Source organism: Dryobates pubescens, chromosome 25 (genome assembly GCF_014839835.1).
Source record: "Dryobates pubescens isolate bDryPub1 chromosome 25, bDryPub1.pri, whole genome shotgun sequence".
NCBI lineage: Eukaryota > Metazoa > Chordata > Aves > Piciformes > Picidae > Dryobates > Dryobates pubescens.
Window position 1 is genome coordinate 3,768,508 of NC_071636.1, and position 21,218 is coordinate 3,789,725.

Here is a 21,218-nt window from a genome sequence, read left to right on the forward strand (position 1 = left end):
TGTGGTTTAATGCAAGAAAGCTTCCTGCAGGTATGGTGTGCGTAACACACAGCCGGGCTCCCTGGTACCGCACACCACCGGCTCGTGTTATCTCAGCTTGAGGTGTTCAGCAAATAATCCAAATCTTCCCTTCAAATGCCAGGTTGCTTTGGAGGGGGGTACTCATATTATCTATTATAGTCCCAACCCCAGATAATAATAGTAATACCATTTGGTGGAGCGCTGTTAGTGCAACAAGGCTGTCACTTGTCACCAAGAATGCTGTGCGTGGCAGCCTAATCAAAAGAAAGTCAAAACAAGGCTGGCAGGAGCCAGCCTGAGCGCATCGCCCTCGCTGCCGGGGCTCTGCGAGCGTGATCGTGTTTCCCCCATGCCAGAGCCACTGGGGATGTTCTGTACTGCAGAGCTATGCTGGCTTGGCTGGTGCAGCCCATGATGTGCTCACCAGCAGGGCAGCAGTGACGTCCCAGAATGCTGTGGCTTGTAGGGACACCAATAGCACTGCCGCAGGTCTCACGTCCATGGGGCGTCTTGGGTTCAGCACAGATGCTTGCCCTGAGCTGGGCTGAGCCTGCCCTTGCTGCCTACCTCATTGCCTGAGCTCACTCCCTGCCAAATCCACATGCTGCTTAGAGCCTGGTCTTGCCCAGTGGATCCTGTTGGAGTCAGGGGGTGCTAAATGCATCCTGTGGGATGTGCAGGGTGCAGGAGGAGATGCAGGTGTGTGAGCCTTTTGGCTGCTCACCCCCCAGGACGGGCAGATGCTGCAGCTCCCTGATGCCCAGGCACAGCCAAGGTTACACAGCCCAGGCAGCACTGGCTTGTGGCTGGTGGTAGCAGCCACTCATCCTTCTCTTTCCTTTAAAAAAGATATTTCAAGCAACGTGAAGGTGGGCACTTGCACATCTGGAAATGCCTCATGAATGTAGTAAAGGTATGAGAAGGTTTCTGTAAGAATTCATCTCTCAGTGGGATACAAATTTTCCAGTGTTACAGAAGTCTCTTGTTTTTTACTCTTGAGGGATTCCAGCACAAACCCAGTTAACACTTCTCCCCAAGTTGCCACCCTGTCCACTGGGGGCTTTGACACCCTGTGCATAAGAGGATGCATCCCCAAGAGCCAAGGCAAGCCCCCCAAACCTCAGCAACTTCAGCATTTTCTTTTCATAAGGGAATGGAGAACAGAAAGTGAAATGTCTCTCTCAAATCATCAGGTTACTTTTATGTGCATCTATATTTTTCTTGTGTGTGTGTGTAAATACCTCCCCCACACACATACTTTTATCTCAAGGAGTGAAATAAAAATAGCTGGCAATTGAAAGGGGAGCAGGCGAGGGGGCGGCTGCGCTTTTTGGAAGACTCTCTTCAAGGTTGGGAAACAGCAAAGCCGTGGTGATAACGTGAGCTGACAAAACCTCAGCTTCCCCAGGCCTGTGAGGAGCGGTGTTAATGAAAGAGATCTTAATGACTTTCCCCTCTACGTTTCAATTTATTCTGACAAGCTGCAGCCAGGAGCACACTCGGTGTTGCACTTGAGGAAGTTTTGACAAGCTCCGAGGAGCTGGCTGCGTGTGCTGGGAATTGCTGCTCGGGGGCTCGGCAAAGCCACCCCCACCTTGCACGTGCTGGGATGGCAGGGAGGGATGTCCTGCCTCTCTGGGCTGACACTAATGCCCACTTTGCCCTCTCCAGCCATGGAGCCCAGATGATTTCCCGTGACAAGCCCCACTGCTCTCCCCAGCCCTCCTGCTCCGCAAGCCTGGGCTGGGTGAGTTGCAGGGGGAGAAGCCACTTGATACTGGAGAAGAACAACATGCTGCAGCTTGATACAGATATTGTACACACTCTTATTTCATTATTTTCTCCCCCTCTAAATAGGACAGCAGCAAGGAGAGATTTCTGAGAGCTTGAGCTCTGCAAAGAGGGGACAAAATTTCCCTTGGGAATGCAAAACAAGAAGGGTTATGTGATCTGGCAAAGCCCTGCACAACCCAGAGCCTCATGTGCCCCAGCTTAGGATCATTTATCACCATTGCTTCTCTTATTATTTTTAGTGATAACAAAAGAAGGATTATGAAATACTTTGCTGTGGGAAGCTGCATGGCTGAGTGGTGGCATGAAGGGGAGACAGTGACTGCCTCAGTGTTTGTGCAGGGACAGGACATGTCCAGTGCCCATTGTGGCACTGGAGGTCAAACTGCACCAGTTGAATTTGGCTGAAACACAGCCCTCAGAAATAAAACCATCAGGTCTAATAATACCCAGGCTGCAACCCACTCCCAGCAAGCCTCTGCCAGCTGCTGCAGCTGGCTGGGACAGAACGGTGTCACAAGTCACCGAGACACAGTTTGTGCAAAGTCACTGTCCCAGTCCTGGCAGGTGGAGGTCAGGTCTTGTGGAACACACGAGTTCCCTCTCCCAGTGCTCCCTCAGGAGCCCTGTCGTGGTAGGAGTAACCTAGGTCAGCATGGGCAAAGCTGCCTCCTCCTTCACTTTGGGAAAGAGCTGGGAGGATTTCCAAATGCCTCTGCTTGGCAGCTAATCCTCAGCTGTCCCAGTAACTTGCTGGAAGTCAAGCCGAAGAAAGCTCAAGGCTTGCGTCCCTATAAATTGTATTGCTGGTTGTCCTGCCCCTGTACAGCATCTCCCAGCTGCTGACAATGTCCAATTCATTAATTCCCAGCAAGGCTGATTTTGGATGAAGGTGGGAGATGATGTGTCAAGAAAAGCTGAACAAATTATCATTCTTTTTTTCCTGTAACTTTGCTGGCTCCCGTGACGCCCGTGCTGTGATCTGCCACAGCTGGCATGGGGACTTGGATTACCCCCAAATGGCTTCTGCAAGTACTTGTCCCTTTGGTGCTCCATGCACAGACCTGTGCACTGGGGCAGCTCACAGGTAATGTCTGGCAGAGGCTCGCTGGGTTTACAGCCAGCTCCCAAGGGGTTGGCCATGTCCCACAGACATCTTGCTGAGCAAGTTCCTGGCAGCTGCAGAGGCAGAATGGCATGGTGAGGGGCAGCATGGCCTTTGGTAGAAGAACATTGTCCTGGTGCATGTTCTGTGCATTTGCTTGGTACATTAATTTTCAGAGCTGCTTTTGATCTGGAGCAGTTCTGATGGTTGTTACTGGGGCGGGTCAGACCACAGCCAAGCCACGAGGTGCAGTTTGGGTGGTGGCCTCTCCCTCTCAGTGGTTGGAGCTGTTCCCTCTGTACAAAGCTGTCAGCCTTGCAAACTGAAGTAATTTAGGGCTTGCTTTTTTTTCTTTTTCCCAAAATCCCCTCATTCTCAGCAATGCTTTATCCCATGGCAAAGGGTGAAGCTCTGATATGGGGGAAGAAATGCGGGTGGCAGGCAGGTTTCATCTGTTTCAGGGAGCAGCAGCAGCCCCTCTCCCCTTCTCACCCACACTGCATCAGTGCTGTGAAGACACTTCTGACTGAAATGGTGTGTGCCCACAGCTCCTCTGAGTCATGCTTGTTAGCAGAGAGCTTGTAACTCCTCGGTTTTTTTCAAGTAGAAGAGTCTTTGGAAAAGGGCATTAAATAAAACACTTGACTGAAGTCCCGGTGGTGACTAATTCCCATGGTACGCCCCACTCCAGCCTTAATCCTGCTGAGCTCACTGCAGGCTGGGGGGTTTGCAGGGATCCTTGCCAGCAGAGGAGCAAGGAAAAAGCTGAATGTTGCATGAGAAGAGCTCAAAAGGGAAAGTCATGGTCTGTGGTGGTGGCACAGTGGGGACAAACTCCACTGTGCTCCATCCTAGTGCTGCCATTCCCTGGAGAATGTTTTAGTGTGAGCTGCACTCTCAAGTCTGAAGCAGGGGTACAGCCTGAGTATGAGGTGTATCAAAACCTAAGGCTCCTGCCCAAACATTGCTGGAAAGGTTTGAGGAGGGGAAAATTGCTCTCTATGGAGGAGCTGGGATGGGACTTTTTCTGCCCCAGATGGGACAGTCTCTATCAAGGAGGTGGCAGCTCAGAAAACTCCAACAGGGTGACTCTAAATCTGCATTTGCAAACATGCTGTCTCCCACCAAACAAAAGCTAGCAAACCCAGAGCTCTGCTAAACAATTAACCCTCCCAAGAACTCCCTTTGAGCACACTGTGAATACCCAAACCACACAAAAACCCCTGGGATGTGGCAGCAATGCTGGGAAGAACCCAAAACCCCCCAGGACTAACACTGCTGAATCATAGACCCCAGCAAACCTTCCCTGTGGGTCCCTTTGGGCCTGGAGGAGATGGATGAGTGCAGATCTCCCCAGGGCCAGCACAGAACTGTTGCTGGGACAGACCTTGCCGTGCAGTCAGGGCCAAGTGCTGCTGTTGCTCTATGCCAGATGGTATTGCACAGCCAGCTCTATGAAACAACCTTGCCTTTGTTTGCTGCTTCAGTACCAGTTGAAATCACAACTCTTCTAGGGGACTTTTGCAAGATGAAGCAGCTCTTCCCCAGCTTGGCTTTCCTCCTCTTTACTTCGAAAGCCCCTGGAGCTGCAGAGCAGGAGGCAGCCTGCGTGCACCAACGAGACGGCTGCAGGACTGGGCATAACTAATTAGAGTCTCTATGAAATGACATCTATTTCCACAGATGGGAAGCTGCTTCCCCTTTTTATGGCTGCTTCAGTTAATTAGTTATCTCAGAGGTTGCATTTGCATTCCCAGCTTTGTGAAATACCCTTTTGTTAACTACTTTTCATATATTTTTATGAAGTCGGCCACTGAAACGAACTCATTTATCTCACCAGTGACAGGCTGAGAGGCTTGCCCAGAGCTGTGTGCCAGATGCTGGGACTGTAAAATAATGTTTGGCCTGTCTGGTGTTTGGAAAGGAGACAGAAGGTGCAGGGCTGTGAGAGGAAAGTCCCAAGCTGCTAACGCCAAGGTCTGGTTCTTGACAACATCTACAATAACGTCCAGCCTGTTGCTTTTGGGCAGCTTGCAAGAGTTGGAAAGGATGGTCTTGATGTCAGCCCCAGGCTGGATGTCTCCATCCTCATCTGGTGGGTGTGGAGCACAAGCATTCAACCTCCTCAAGCCTCATTTGCTGCAAACCCTCTCCAGCAACACTGGATTCATGTGTGTCCCTGTGGGCAGGGAGGGCTCCTGGGGGAGTCCCTGGTCCCCAGTAGCCCTCCCTGCCCACACGGAGCTTGGGGACATCCCAAAGCTTCTGCTTCAGGCATGCTGCACATTTATCCTCCATTAGTGACACCATGAGAAGAGCAATTGATCACTGTTGTTATTGCTAGGAAATGTTTGAAAAATCAACATTTCCTCTGCAGCAACCAGGGCTGTTGTTGGTTGGCTGTTTTTCAGGCACATTTCCACCATGAGCTGTGGAAAAAGCTGCAAAATACAATGCAACAGATTCCCTTATTCCTGGCAGCACAGCTGCCTTCTAGCTGTGCAAGGATCTGCAAATGCTCAAAGCAACTCAGTGTGCTCAGGTGTTTACTGCCATATGTGTGTGGGGGGGAAACCTTCCCAGGCCACTTACATGTGTTTAGGGAACATGTGGCATGCCCAGGGGTGTCACTAGAGGTGGTATTTCCATTTCCCATCCCCTTGCACCTATTGCTCAAGGTGCTGCTCATCTCCCTGCTGCTCCACACCTGCAATGGATGAACATTGCTGAATACCCAAAATGGGGCAGAAGAATTGGGCATGTGCTGCTGGTAGTGCTGGATTTGTTCTTTCAGCAGGCTTTGGAGCTTTATGCATTGTGGTCAGCTGGCCAGGGCCACAAATCCCTGTGCCAGGGGGCAGGGATGGGTGGGCTTGTCTGCCCCAGGGCATTTTGCAGGGACCCCCCCAAGGGAAATTATGCAGAGAAAAGGACATTCTGCCATGGGTTCAGCCATCCCTCCATTCCAGGAGAAGTGCTGACAGGAAACTGCCCCTTTAAACTCCAACTTTGAAAATTCAGAGCACGGCCCAGTTGTTGGGAGGGGGAAATAAAGCCTGGAATACGTAAATCTCTTTATTTTCTGCACCACTGAGTTTGTATTGGCCTGTTAGCCAACGCTCCTGAAGGTATCCGCTGGGATGCAACTACTATACATCCAAACTGTCACAAATGGAAACGTTGCTTTGAAAGACAAAGGGTAATTTATTGAGAAAAGGGTGTCATTTAGGTGGAAGGACAGAAAGAAGAGAGCCAGTCACTGCAGAACTGCCAAAAGAGAATACCAGATCCGCTGATAGTCAGGGAACAGCTTTGAATTTCCAAGGCTGCCCTTGAGGGATAAGAAAATAAAAGCTAAGGACAAAAAAAAAAAAAAAAAAGTCTTAAATACAGTGACAGCAGAAACCTGAAGGATCACAGTAAAAAATGGGACTTTCTCCTCTCTAACAATAAGCAAGAAAAAGATAGGAATGCAATTTGTAGAAGCTGTTAAATTGCCACCAAAAATTGTAAGCTGGATGGAGAAATGACACAGAAGGAGAAAAGAAACAAATGCATGCTTGTCATTCCTGGAGTATTGCTTGAAAATGGGACTAGACAATGAGCAGGCTGGAGGAGCAATGAAGCTGAGGAAGGGGTAGAGATGGGACAACCCACCTGGCTTGGCTGGGTGGCTGGAGCTGGTCACCATACGAACTTAACCTGGGAGCCTCTGAGGGCTGTGAGAGGAAGAGGTGTTTATGTGTCTCCAAAACTTGAAGCCCATAGAACCATCTTTTTTTGTTTGTTTCTGAATAATACACCATCCACTTCTGTCTTGGTGGGAATGGAAATGGCACTAAGGAGCCAGGCTTGCTTCTCTCTGCACTCAGGGCTCCAGGAGGAACTTCTTGCTAGGAAGGAGTTTGCAGGATGGGTTCTCAGTGACAAGCTTTGGGGAAAACAAATTGCAAACAGCCTGGAAAAATGTGTGATGTGCTTGTGAAAAACAGCCAGGGTGAAAAGATTCACAGATTGCATCTTGTCCGATTGCCCTGCAGTCAGCAGGGACACCCTCAACTAGATCAGGCTGCCCAGGGCCACACTGAGTCTGATCTTGAATGTCTCCTGGGATGGGACCTCAACCACATCCCTGGGCAACCTGTTCCAATGTGTTACCACTCTCATTGTAAAGACCTTGCCCCATGCTGCCCATGGGGTGCAGGTACCCATGCCAGTGGGATGGAGAAGCTGGGTGCAAGAATCTGGGTGGGGATACCAGGAGAGATGGGGTGTCCCCCCTGGGACCTTCCCAGCCCGACTAGCCCCTGAGCATCTTGACAAAGCCGAATAACACTTTGGTTAATTCAAGGCCATTAAAAAATGGATCCACCATGGAAGCAGAATGTGTTTCGGGCACAGCTCCAAAGCATTACATCATTAAAGGCTGCAGGGTGTGGGGCAGCTCTCACATGCCCCCCCTGTCCTCATCATCACATTGCAGCATCTGGACTGACTAAAGGTAAATTATGAGAGGGTGCTGAGGGTGACATACCTCATCTGAGAGCCTCCCTTCTAGGACCTGGAGCTCCTGGCAGGTCTCAACCTGCTGCAGCTAAAGGTCGAGCTGATGATTCTTCAGGTGCAAACCCATCAGCAAAACCAATCAAGCACCATTTTCTGATGCAAAAGCTGTGGCTCCAGGAGCACATTTTTAGGCATGAAAGCAGCTTCAAAATGCCACTTTGATATTTTACACCTGGAGATTGTCTAGCAGATATTTCCCTTAAGTCCCTGGAGCTGAAACCCTTGTGCTAAATGAGATGTCACCATTTGTATTTGGGAAGTCTCTGAAACTGGTTCTCTTCTAAATGTTTTGGTTGGAAACAGGCTCATACACCCAGGCACAACAAAAGCAGGGTCATCATTACTAAATTGTGATATTTCTTGTGGCTATCTCAAACACTGGGTGCAGGAATATTTCTTTTCAGCTGGAAACATCCATGATTAAGGTGAAAAAAAATTGCCTTTCCAGCTCCACTATTGAGCACATCTGTGTGCAAGCAGCTCTGGCACAGACAACTGCATGGGTAGGAAGTTTCTCCTGAGAAACAAAGCAGTGCAAGACACGGAGTTTTGAGGAGCAATTCAGCTGGTAGAAGATATAAAGCTGAGGAGGAAAATGAGGTGGGGTGGGGGAACCTTCCCAGGTGCAAATGTGCCCCATGTCCTCCTGAAGCTTTGGGGCTATGCAGCCCCACAGGCCTCCTCATGCTACTGCTCTGTGTTTCTGCCTTCTCACGCTTGGTCACCTCATTCTAAATCAAAAGCTGTAATTGTAAAGAAGTGTTGGACAGATAAAAATGCAAGGAAATAATAGCAAAGGTGACTTTTTTCAGGGTTGATAGGAAAGAGGGGGAGGAAGGAAGAAGGAGGTGTTTCCAGATACCCCGTCCCTTTAGAGAGCTCACAGGATTCAAATGATTGGAGTGATCTTGACAGGCTAAAAACCCAATCTGCTGGAAATCATATACCTCAAATAATGTGCTATTGCTGCTGATCGTCCATGTACTTTAGGTCTGAATAGATACAGTATTAAATTCATCTCAAGTTCTCATTTGCCATCAGTTACTGCTTGTTTGACAAGGTTTGAGTGAAGTTTGAAAGGCTTTTACTGAAAACGATCGTAGGAGGAGTGAGATTTGATGGGTTTTCTCCGGGGCTGAGCAGCATCTGCCTGAGGCCCTCATGTGCCAGGGGGCTGGGGTTGTTCGGCATGCACCCCGAGCTGCCCTGCAAGGGGAGAAGCCAAGGGCTATAGGTAGTTAATTGTAATACTGATGAATGTTAACCTTCACTGTTGCATTGACATTCAGGTCTCCTGCTTCCCAGTGCTTTAACCACCCATCTTCCCACAATTCTAGGACGTTTTAAGGTTTTGTTTATTGAAAGGCAAAATATGTCATTTGTTGCTTTGACTTCCCTTGGCCACGAGGGAAAAAAAAAGAGGCTGAGGGGAGACCTCACTGCTCTCTACAGCTCCCTGAAAGGAGGTTGGAGTGAGGTGGGGGTCGGTCTCTTCTCCCTGGTAGCAACTGACAGGACGAGAGGAAACGGCCTCAAGTTGGACCAGAGGAGGTTTAGGTTGCACGTTAGAGGAAACCTCCGCACTGGAAAGGTTCCCAGCCACCAGAACAGGCTCCCCGGGGAGGTGGCTGAATTCCCATCCCCGGCGGTGTTTGCAAGAAGCAGGGACGCTGAGCGTCATGTTTTAGCACCAGACTTTTGGCAGGGTTAGATAACGGTGGGACTCGATGATCTTAACGCGCTTTTCCAACCGAAACGATTCCATAAAGCCCAGGACTGCAACTACCGCCCCGGAGCCGCCTGCCGCGCGTTCCCGGCGCCTCGTGCTCGCGCACGCCTGTCCCTGCGCAGGCGCGAGGGTTCCCTGGCAACGCAGGGGACGCGCGGCCGCGCTGGGCCGACCGGGTCGACCGGGTCAGGGTCGCGCGGCGCTGGGCGGGAAGGCGCCGTCCCCTGAGGCACTGAGCGGGGAGGGGGTCGGGAGTGGAGGAACGACGCGGGGGGAGCTGAGGCTGGTCCCCAGAGTTTGGGCGTTGGCAGGCCCGTGAGTGAGGAATGCGGGCAGGGGAGGTTGTGCTGCAGTTAAAAATAGGTGTCAGGGACATTCGCCCTTCAGAGGGAAGCGCTCCGGGTGTTTCCCAGGGGACTGCTTAGGTTTGACGTGTCCCGGCCCCTTCAGGATTTAGTTCTGTTGTGTGAAGGGCCGCTAAGGGGAATGAGGCTTCATGTGGTGGTAGGTGGCAGCCGGGTCTTCTGCTGGGCGACCCTTTAGGAAATCGACACGGCTTGTTTCAGAGTTTGGGCAGCAGGTGCCTGCTTTAGTGACTGGGGAAATAGAGCTTTTAATAACCTGGGGAGTACAGCCACCAAGATTGCCACTCCAGAACGATGCCAGCACCAGGTGCAGCTAAAAGCAGCAGAGGTGAGGCAAATGCAGATAGGAACAAGAAACCCAAGGCATCTGTGGTGTCAGATCCACCCAAGGCCAGCAAAATGAAGCTGCAGGGAGCCACCAGAGCGTTGAATCCTCGACATTTTGTACGCATTGAGGCTTTGCCTGACTCTGCTCAGAAGGACGGAAAGGTCTTGGCCAGAACCAGAACCATTTACAGAAGCAGTGGACCTCCAAGAGAACAAGAGTTCTGGAAAGACTACCGTAGGAGGCAAAAGCAACTCACTCAGGGACACTTCACCCCCTCTGGGAAGCCTTACCAGGAGCTTGGTGAGGTTCTCTATGCAGACCCGAGGAAACTCACCCTCTACGCTCTGGGGCAGCTCACAGAGGTAGGCCTGGCTTTCCTGGTTCTGCTTTAAATAGCTCAAGCAAGGAGGCTTTTCTTCTAGGTAAACCACAAGCCCCTGTTCCCCAGGAAAGAAATCATTATTCCTGTTTAAAGAGATGTTTGAAACAATATTCCATGCCTTCCTGTGAATAGTCACAATCTGATGTAGAGCGTTTGATGATTGCACAGAGTGTTTGTTATTAAAGCAGCACTGCTTTGCTGTGTATATTGTGATTTGGGAGCTGGCTGTTGAAACGGATCTTTAATGCTCTCAGTGAGAGTGCTAAATGGAGCAGAGACAATAGCAGGCTAATGAATGGAAAGGAAAACATGAGATAATGAGAATGTGCTTAAGGGAGAATACTCCGGGAAAAGTAACAAGTCTTCAAAATAGAAGGAGGGGAAAAGATGAGCTAGAAAGCAGGAATGAGTAATGGTGGCAGTTAAGGGGGTGGGTAAAAAGCTCAAATGTTGAGCACAAGAATTGTATAGAAAGTAAAGTGTTTGTAATACAACTCACATAAGTAGGGATGGCTTTGAAGGTAGTGGATTAATTATTTTTTCTTTTACTTTGCACCTGTATTTGGCTTCAGGAAGATATAAGGGGACTAGCCAGGAGTGTCTGTGTGATTTTGTGTGGCTATTATTTCCTGGTTTCCCTAAGCACTGCATACTACTAACTTTGTGGGTCTTGAACTGTCTCAATTTGCTTTTAATTTTTGAACTGTTTAAAGTCACTTTTAAGTCAGTCTTCAATCACAGAGTCAAGAGCTCTGACAGCAGTGCCTGAGATGAGCCCTCAGTATTCTGCCATTTGTTTTCTTTTCCTCAATGCTGTTGGCTCCCACAAGAAGATCTGAAGCTCTCTGGGGTTTGTGTGCCATTTGGTGCAGAGAGCAGCTTCCCTCCTGGAGGCAGAGCAAAGTCTCCAGCCTATCTGTATCCGTCTGTGTGACTTTGAGCCTACACTTTGCTGTGAGCTTTCTAATGGAGTGCCCAAGGGGTAGTCCCTGACAGCTGCAGCAGAAGCAAGTGTGGTTATCATTCAGGGTAGGCAGAAAAGATTCTGTCCACCCACTACTGAATTTTCTGCTCTGATTGTGTGTTGCATTCAGAGCTCATAGTTTTACATCAAGTGTTTTAAGCTCTAGTCAAGGGGTGGAGGCATTCACTTCATGTGTACATACTACTTGAAGTAGTATCTTGCTCACTGTCTTCATTCAAAGGCTTGTTCCTGTAAATTGGGCAATGTCCAGTAAGTGCTGCTAGCATAACTTCTAAACCAGCTTTCCTTCTGAATATTAGAAGTTGCTTTAAATATTTTTTCAGCTGCAGATATGCTCTTTAACATTGTGGCAATCCTGAAAGTGCTGGTTTATTTGTGGTGGTGGTTGCTTTAACGGTGAAAAATCATGTCAGCTTCTTAACCTGACCAAATTGAAAATATACAACTTACACAGAAGATAAACTCTATGTAGGCCACACAATGTGTGGTTGTGGCTTATACTTTAGATTCCTGAAGCAAGCAGAGGGGATGTAGTCACACTTGCAGTTCCTTTGTGTGTCTGAAAGCACTGCATAGTTACAAAAATCTCAGACTAACCAGGTTTTTAGCTTCTCCTAAAAGGTAATGGTTGCTAAATTGAAGAGCTAAAAAAAAAAAAGCTATGATTTCTGGCAACAAGCCTGACCTGTCCTCTGCTTCCCTCCTTTCTCACAAACTGCAGGAAGCCCAGGGAATTGGTGCTGCTCTTGCACCAGCTCTCGCTATTTAAGCTGCCAGCTTGCTCTGCAGAAATCTTTGTGTTGTTCAGAGATACTACAACAGGAATGTATTTCTATAGCCTAATTCTAAAAATACTTTGTATCACCTGTATTTTTGCTTTTTTCATTTACCCCATTCCCACCCACACTTAGCAGGCCCCATAGTATTTTGAATAACCGAAAGACTGTCAATACTGGCTATGTCTAATTATAGGTGTCAGAGAATATAACATCCCTGGTAGTAAACCCCATGATCCCTGATTAATGCATTTGCACTCATTTGTGCTTTCTGAGTTAGTATTTACTTCAGCTGATGATTTGTAATGATGAATGACAGTAAAATGTGTCAACAACAAGATGACAAAAACCCTGTGAAGACAACAGGACTCAAGTATACAAATATCTGCCAGAATAATGCTACTTTCTAAACTGGTATTATTAACACCACCTGATTTTAAGAGTTAAAAAATATGTGAGTAAGTATGCTGGAATGGTTATACAAAATTATATGGGCATAGCATATTCTGTGTAATAATTGTACCTTTAGGATGCTTTTTTTGTGTACTTGATGGCAGCAGATGAGTTCAGAAAAGCTTGTGTTCAGGGATGCTTTTTTGTAGCAAGTAAACTTGACTTCTGAAAACACAGAGCTGATGCTGGACTGTTGTCACTGTTGCACTGGAACTGCTGCTTTGTGGTCACACAGAGAATGTAGGTCTCTGTCTTAACAGGGTAACACTAAGTAAAGCTGGGCCAATGTAACGGAAGAATTGCATTCTGCTACAAAAGCCAGGGACAAAATAACCCCCATTCAAACTACTAGCAGTACTGGGGAGGGATGGGGAAAACTCAGGAAGGTGTAGCATTTGTGGTGAAAAAAACCTCCACCAAACAGCAGCCCCTCCCTGCAAACCCCACAAACCCACCCCCAACAAGGACTAGGGTTTTACCCATCCCATATGGTATTATCCAAGCATAACTGAGTGGCCAGCTTTCACAGCAGTGTGGATTTTGTGAGCCTTTGTGTGACTTTAGAGTGCCAGTTATCCCAACTTCTATCCCCAGCAGTGTCGCAGTGTTTTCAGATGTGCTCTGTGTGGTGGCTTTCTGTGTGTGCTACCTGCTCCCTGCCAGTGGCTTTACGAGAAGAATCCTGAGAAGTCGAATGAGCCATGTATTTTAACCACAGCAGCCACACCAAGCATCTTCCCAAGGGATTTGAGGTTCTTGCCTTTGCAAAAGGGGGCTGAGAGAGGAGACTCCCTGTAGGATTTCCTTGTTCTGTGCTGTGTTAATACCACTCCATACTCATACCATGAGACTGAGCCCTTCAAGATTCCATTACAGTCTTGGAAGTTACTTTATTCGGTCTGAGGCTTTTTTTCCCCTCTCTCAAAGGTCAGGTGCGTGTTGCAGACAGCACCATTTCATTGAAAGTCAAAGAATGTAGCTACCCAGACAGTATTTTTGATTTCCTAAGTGTGCAGAGCCGTGTGTTAAAGGTCTCTCTCTTATTCCTTAATGTAACACTGCATGGTGATGTTAGTCACCTTCTATCATGTTTATATGGCTTCTTTCCCTTAATTGCTATGACAAATTCATTTGTAAAACCTCTGAGATAGCTTGTTGATATGAAAGAAAGATGGCCTTTCTGAGCAAGCCTTAAAACACTTCAAGTACAAAAAATCTTGAGTATTATTAGTGTTAAAGCCTGCTTTGTACTGGTCACAAAATTCTGTTCTGTAATTCTCTGCTGTGGGTAAGTGGGTCACTAGATAAGATTGACAACAGCATCAGCAATGAAAGGTTTTAAGCTGGAAACCAGAGAAGAAAGCAGAGCAATTTCTTTCAAGAGAAATGACACTGATGTTATTTGTTATTGCTGCAGTTAAAGATCTGTCAAGGTTTCCAATTCGAATCCTCACCTTCCAGAAGACGACTAAACCCATGTATTTCAAGACAGACTTTAAAATGCAAATAACTTTATTTTCCTGCCAGTTGTTTGATGTGAAGGTCAGTCATAATTCCTTGTTTTCCTGCTCTTCTCAGACTAATATTGGTGGTGGGTTGTCTTCCTAGTATCTCCAAAATGGAGGACCTGGCTAGGCCAGACCGCACAGGAGTGGTGACATTTGTAATGCTTTCCAAATTGATTAACTGATATTGTCCATTGATCGGCCCCAGTCTCACACCTGCAGCTAAGAAGAGCTATTCCTGAGCAATTTTTTTTTTTTTTTTGGACAAAAATAAACAGCTTCATTATGGGTTTAGAAGAAGCTTCAGAAACACTTGAGACCTCCTATTTGAAGAATGTGACTTTCCAACAAAATGTGAGTGAGAAAGAGGGTAGCACAATAGCTCTTTAACTCCTCAGCTGGCTTTGGAAGTGAAAAGCTACAATATACTTTCTGGAGTACATTTTCCTATATAAATTACATAAGATAAAACAGAAGAGTGAGTTATCACTGGACTGGCATTCAGAAGTGCCAAAGCAATGAGGGAGATGTTCAGACACAAGTGTCTATTGGAGTATTTTGGTAGATGGTTGTCTGGTGAAACTGACTCTCCCACATCTTTCTGCTGCTTGCTAGAGCCAGTCTCCCAGTCTTTGTTGCTAAACACTTGAGTATCTCTTTAACCATTAAAAAACACATACTGGCTGCATGGAAGTAGGATCTGGGACATATGCTTTGTTTGCAAGGATTAACTCATATTTAATTTGAGGTTGGTTGGGTTTTTTTTTCCTGCCTGTACTACTTTGCCAGGCATTTCATGTCATGACAGTCTCTCAGCTCAGGAATTAGTGTTTATACCGGCTGGTGTTCTGGACAGAAACGTGAAGAGGGACAGAAAGAGGAGGGGTGCAGAAGAGATTGTAGCAGTGAGAGTCATGCTTTCAGCCTTCCCAGTGATCCAAATTTATCTTGTTTGTCTTTGTGCATTTCTGATGGAATACTGGGAGCTAAGATACAAAGCACAACATTTTTTCTTTTCTTTAAGCTGTGATCACAGTGCATGACCCCATATGAAAACTGGGTTGAAAACTAAAAACATCTGCAAAGCCCATGTTGCCTTTACCCTTCTATTCAATAACTATACAGATTGTGTCATGGCTTGCATTATCTTGGTTATCTCTTGCAGATTGTGAACAAAATACATTTCCTGAGTGCAATACACTTAAAGTGAGAAACTTCAATTGTCAAAAAATTACTTCCTTCTTATTTTTCTTGTTTTCTAAAGTCACAACTATTGGCAGCTGGCCATAAGCCTACATGCTAGAAATGCTCCAGGACAGAGGAGCAACAAACTGATTGTGCAAGAAAAATTAGTAGCTGGTAACCTGCTCTTTATCAATTGACCATAGTTATCCCCTTGCTATTGCCAAAACGTATTAGTGATGTTAAATGCAGTTCATGTAACACAAGAGATGCAGGTGCAAGCACAGTGACACAGTGATCACCATATCAGAGTTCAGTGTCACACTGTGAGACAGATTCCACTGCTCATTATGGAAATGAAAGGGTGCATCGTCCTGTGTCTCTGCGACCTGCCTGGGTGCGTGCTAAGGAATGTCTGAAAGACTTTGTCAGCAGTGTGTGATGCCTTCTTTTGAAAGGCCACCACACCTGGGAATGCAGGTATGTCTGACAGGTTTCCATGGAGATTTCCTGTACCTAATTAACAGATAGTTTTTCTTTGGCTAACATTCTCCAGTTTCCTTCTCCTGTTTTAATAGGTAAAAGGGTGTTTGGGAGTATCTATTGGGTTGGGTTGCTTGTTTCAGGTTTTTTTGCTGTTAACCAGATGGAAGTTGTAAGGTGTTTGGTTTTTCCTTCTTTCTGGAGTGACCATACAGGGAAATAGCCATTCTGCTCTCTGTGTGGGGTGGAACTAACTGGGGGTGTTACACTGATGACTTTTCCTACAAGCTTCATAACCTCGGTCACTAACTTGGTGTGCAAGCTCTCAGCATAGTGATCATCAGGCAGGACAGAATTTAGCACATTAACTCTCTGAGGGGGCATCTTTGCATCACTTACCATGATGAAAGCTGAGGCACACTTGCAGCTTTCACCAGGGTCAGCACTAGCAGCAAGCAGGGGAATCTCTGGTTATATCTATCTTAGGGATAATGGTGATTTCCAGTAAATAGAATGAGTTGCTCCCATGTTGGGTTTTTTAATTGCCTTGTCTTCTATAGCCTTTAATGAAGTTAAAGTCCAAGCAACACACTGCACTTCTCCTTTTTAAAAAAATAGGAAAAGATGCATTTCTTGTACCCAAAGACAAACTCAGAGCATGTTCAGAAACAGCCTCATGGCATCTCTCTTTTATATAGGTGGCTTTCTTGTCACCCACCCAAGGAGGCCCTGACCCATCAGACATTTGCAATGTAATGATTATGTACCATTATATTGCCGCTTTTATGAACACATTATTAAACGTTAGTAAGCCTGAATGCATAAGGTTTGGGGGCAGATTGGAAAGTGGTGACTAAGCAGACTGTGGATAATTTGGCTATGAAATAGCAGCACAGGGTATAGCTTCAGGTGACTGAACTGGTGGTCTGGAGCAGTCTGGCTACGTGAAAGTGGCACTAAAAGGAGGAGAGGAATGAAAGATAAACAGGAGCTGTGAAGTGAGGTGATAGATAATGCTGTCATCACAGAACCAGAACAGAGCAAATATGCAAGAGGGAAAGTTCAATTTTAGACATATTTTATTAAATTTGGATATATGCCTAAACTGCAACAGCAGATAGTTATCTGCCTCCTTCAACAGATGTTACATCAAATTAGGCTGTTAGACTGTACACTGGCTTCTGTTAGTTTTATTAATGAAGTTCAGTCCCCTGTGTTAGCCTGAACCATAAATATGTTTCCTTTAACTTGGGTTTAATTTTAAAGAGTCCTTACAAAACATTTGAAAAATGTCAGTTGCACCACTACTGATGAACTCAAATTCATACTTGCACCTGTCTGTGGTCAAAATAGGGAAATATTACATCATCCTGCAGCAATTCTAAGAGGAAACTGGCACTGCCAACCAAGTATGTGAGGTTATTTAGCAGGTATAGTGAAGCTGTTGTTGATGCAGAAATTCTAAAGTTCATTTTTTTATTATTTTCTTAGATCTACTCTCTCACTGTAGTGTCTGCTGAAATACTTGGTTATATTGGAAGAGCAGCAGGGCTGCAGTAGCTGGGTTTATTACTGTTAGCCCTAACATTTAAGCATTCATGTACTCAGTTTTGAAGTGTTTTTCTTCATGGCCTGTGAAACTGACAATGATTACCTTTCTTGTACCTTTGGAGAAAGTCGCTTAGAAAAGTGAATTGTCCTAGCTAATTGCCTATGCAAAGTATAAACCTGGCATTTAAATGAGGAACTTTCTGATCCTGAGCTCTTGGTTTTTCCTGCAGGCATTCTTGCTTTGTCTTTTAGAGTGTGAAATAAAAATAGTGATGTAAATGAGGCTAGAGATAGGGCAGGTGTTCACAGAACTGTGTTTTTAAGATCTGACTTTCTTAACTTGGTTCAGTGTTAGTTTTACTTTCTAAGATGAATATTAAATGTCAGGTGGTACTCCTGACCTGAGCCTAACTACATGAAAATGTTATGTTCTATAAAAATGATTGCTGAATTAGTTTGACAGATCTCCAGAACAGCAGCTAACCAGTAAGGTCCACACAATCTTCCTGCTATGAGGTTCAAAACAGTCCAATCAATTTTGAAAGTTCAATTTCTGTTCTGAAAGGCTGGTTCCATAATGAATGAAGGGAAGCATATCAAATGTAATAATGCATTGTTATTAAGAGTTTAGTAAACTTGCCAAATGTCAGACTGCTGGTACAGTCATGGTGTGTTACACTTCTGTGATTACAGCTCAAGCTGGCACTGCAGAGAATTGCACTGCTCACCTAGCTTTGGGAATCAATCTGCAGTATCGTGCCTGGGGCAGGACTGCCTTACAAAGGTTGCACTTTACAGTGAATATTCAAAATATTACATTTTTAACAGGTTTCATGTTTGCTTCTCTTAAATCATGCATACAAATACTCTGCAGGTTTACACAATGAAATAGACTCTTCTTTGTATTTGAAAAACCTGGTGTTCCCCTGGCTGCAGTGTGGCAGCTAAATGAGTTTTCATAACAGAAAGTGTTTTGTCAGATGGCTCCTTTGGAGAGAGAATGAGGAAAAAACCTCACCATGTTGATGTTTGACTCAAAGTGCTGTGTAAGAAATAAATGCTTGTTATGAGTATGATCAGTTTAGAACTTGTGCTGGACAGCAAGGTTAACACTCCTACTAATTCATAGATGAATTTCTGGTTCGTGTTGTATCACTCTGACAGCAAAGAGGAATGTTAATGCTGATCTTAGCAGACACTGGTGGATTTCTCTAGTGTCATGTTCAATGAAGATAATGTATGCAGAAATGTAAGAAAATGTTTCAGGTGGGAAAGCCAAGCTCTTCTGTGTTATGTGACTTAGGAACCTCTCAGTGAATGTGATCACTAGTAGGAAGCAGTAGATACTTAATTAGGGGAACAGGGCAGCATGAACATTGGGGGGGGGGGGGGGGGGAAATTATCAGAATTGATGTAGAAATGCAGGAGTAGATCTGTAGATAGGTTGGGTTGTGCTTGTTTCTAGGAAGGGTAATATATTTATAGATTAGTTTTACTCCCAATGATGTCAAAAGAACTTTGCAGACTGAATGTAGAGGTCATGTTACTCGTCCCTAGTTAACTGTGGTCAACAGAACAGAGCAATACTACCTGCGAGCTCAGGACAGAAAGTGATGACAGCTAATGAATCCATTGAAAAAGACCTGAACTTCAGTGAGCAGAGAGCAATTTAAGCAAGCTGAAATTTAGCCAGCAGGCTGCCTTAATTCTCTAAACACTGTGTGGAATCTTCCTTCTCATACAGAAAATAACAATTGCAGGGTAGGTTGATCTGAATGCAAGAACTTTGAAACCTGTTCTTAAATAGGCAAAGTGAATGAAAGCATTCAGCACTGAGGGGCAAAAAGCGTAATAATGAAAGCTTAAGTTTGATGTGCAGAAGGGAAAAACATTTGTGTAGAATCAGATTGGTAGGGTTTTGCTTTCCTTGAGACCAGAATGATGTGTCTTAAATTGCAAGCAGCGGAAGGCAGCACTTTCCATGGCTAGAGCAGGTTTTCATTATTCATGAAATGCCTATAGAAAAAACACTGAATGCACAACAGCAATGGGGGGAGGGCTGTAAGCAGGGAGAGGGAAGACATAATGGAAGGTTGCTGCATTCCTTGTAGTATAATGTGACCTTGCCATTAAATTAACGTTATGCTGTTTGCACAGGAGAGCTAAGATACAAAGTATTTTGGGGGGGAGAATAGCCAAGTTAATTAGGCAGCTATATAACTGCCAGACTTTACATGAAGAGCTTGAAAGCAGGGCATGGGGGGAGTGGGGTGGGGGAGGGAGTTGGTATCTAAAATGTTTGGATTCTTTTAATTTGGAAAAATGAGTTTGTGTTGTGAAAACTAAGCTGTGACAGTTTTCAGCCTGGACTGCTGTAGTATTAATAGTATTAAGAGGGAAGTTCTAACTTAATTCCTCAATGACTTACTGATCGAAATTTTGTGTCCTCTCTGCCAATCTATGCAAGTACAAATGACAGATTCCACAGCCTTTATTGGTGTGGGTGGAATACTCATATGTTTCATATGCCTGTCTATCAACCTCAGGGGAGTAATTGTGGAGTAAGGCACAGTTCTTTAAGTGAAATGCTGCTAGAATTTTACTTCATACACACCTACACAATTTCATTTAAGGGTCAAAAGATGCTTCATAAAGGAATCGTGATTGTATTTCATTTGTAATCGCTCATTCACACCCCACATCGATTACAAATCTTACCTTTTAGAATGATTTTTTTTTTTTACTTTTTAGTATCTTTTCTTATTCATAAAAGGTAAACTCTAGCTGCATTACACTGGGTTTCAGATAACAATCCATCTGTTTGAAATAACCCTAAGAGCGTTAGAGTCTCTTTATTTGTAATGCTTTTTTTCTGCTGCAGTTAAAATTGCAGAACCCACTGAAGCCTCTGGCCAATACTAGTCACTGAGAGTGCACCCTGCTGTGTCTTTGGCCTTGAGCTAATGCCTGTGGCACTTCTGGGAGGGTGAAATCATGTCATTCCTCATCAGTTAGCGCAGCCCTTGGACTGCAATACTTCAGTCTCAAATGCATTTGCTTGAATAGTGTTTGCCTCTGTGCTTCATTTCTCTCTTGCAGGTACAACCAGTGGTTTCCAGTGATCAGATAACCTCATTTGTCTTCCACACTGAGGATCCTGATCTATCCAGGATTCCAAGGTCCCACTGTGTGTCTTGAACTCTGTCTCATTTGATTCCTCTCTCTCCCCTCAAAGACATTCTTCAATTGCTTGGTCCCCTTGAATCTGTTAGCTCCCAGTTCAGACAGAGGAAGATTTAGAGCTCTATTAGATAATATATACATTGTTCTCATAGTTAATTGTTTGTTCTGCTGTTAGGGGAGCTACTTATTTTAAGTAGAAATTCTTTTATCTCATGACTATGGCCTAAAAATAAAAGACAAATATTACCTTTTTCACTGGTGAGTTAATGGCAGAAAGTCAAACCTGTCACGTCTGACAGTTTTAGAATAAGGCTTATACATATGAATGAATTACCACCACCACCACTAAACTGGTACCTTGTGTATTTATGGTCCTGTCTGACCCCAGCTGCGAGGTGCTACCAATCATCTTGACCTGTGGTCTGCCAGCCAGCTGTGTGTCAGAAAGGCTGAGACACAATACTACAGGTAGTGAATATTATCTTGTGGAGCCTATGTGCAAAACACCCCCCACTGGAAATCATACCTGAGATCCCAGCAGCAATGCTCCCCTTCTGTTTCATAACCATGCCAGACAAATGCCTGAGTAGGGGAGAGTGAGAAATAGTAAAGATCTAGAGGTCTGCTCATTAGTGACTCCTAGACCTACAATGGTAATTCTAATGGTACTGGTAGGGCCGTTGGCTGGCTGACAAAGAATGGTGTGACTGTTGGTGGTTCACAAGGGCCGAGTGTGACAACCTTAAGCCACACCATATTGGCAGTTTGCTGATGACAGATTTGTGCAGAGAATGGGCTGAAAGAGATAGATTT

The 21,218-nt window shown here is 45.5% G+C and overlaps 1 protein-coding gene across 1 annotated transcript in view; it reads left to right on the plus strand.

Moving 5' to 3' along the window:
* The first annotated feature begins 9,767 nt into the window (after window positions 1–9,767).
* CCDC60 (coiled-coil domain containing 60) overlaps window positions 9,768–21,218 on the plus strand; it is a 56,903-nt gene continuing 45,452 nt past the window's right edge. The window contains exon 1 of the mRNA XM_054173278.1: window positions 9,768–10,267. Coding sequence (XP_054029253.1) covers window positions 10,218–10,267 — 50 coding nt within the window. The 5' untranslated portion in view covers window positions 9,768–10,217. The remainder of the gene's footprint in view (window positions 10,268–21,218) is intronic.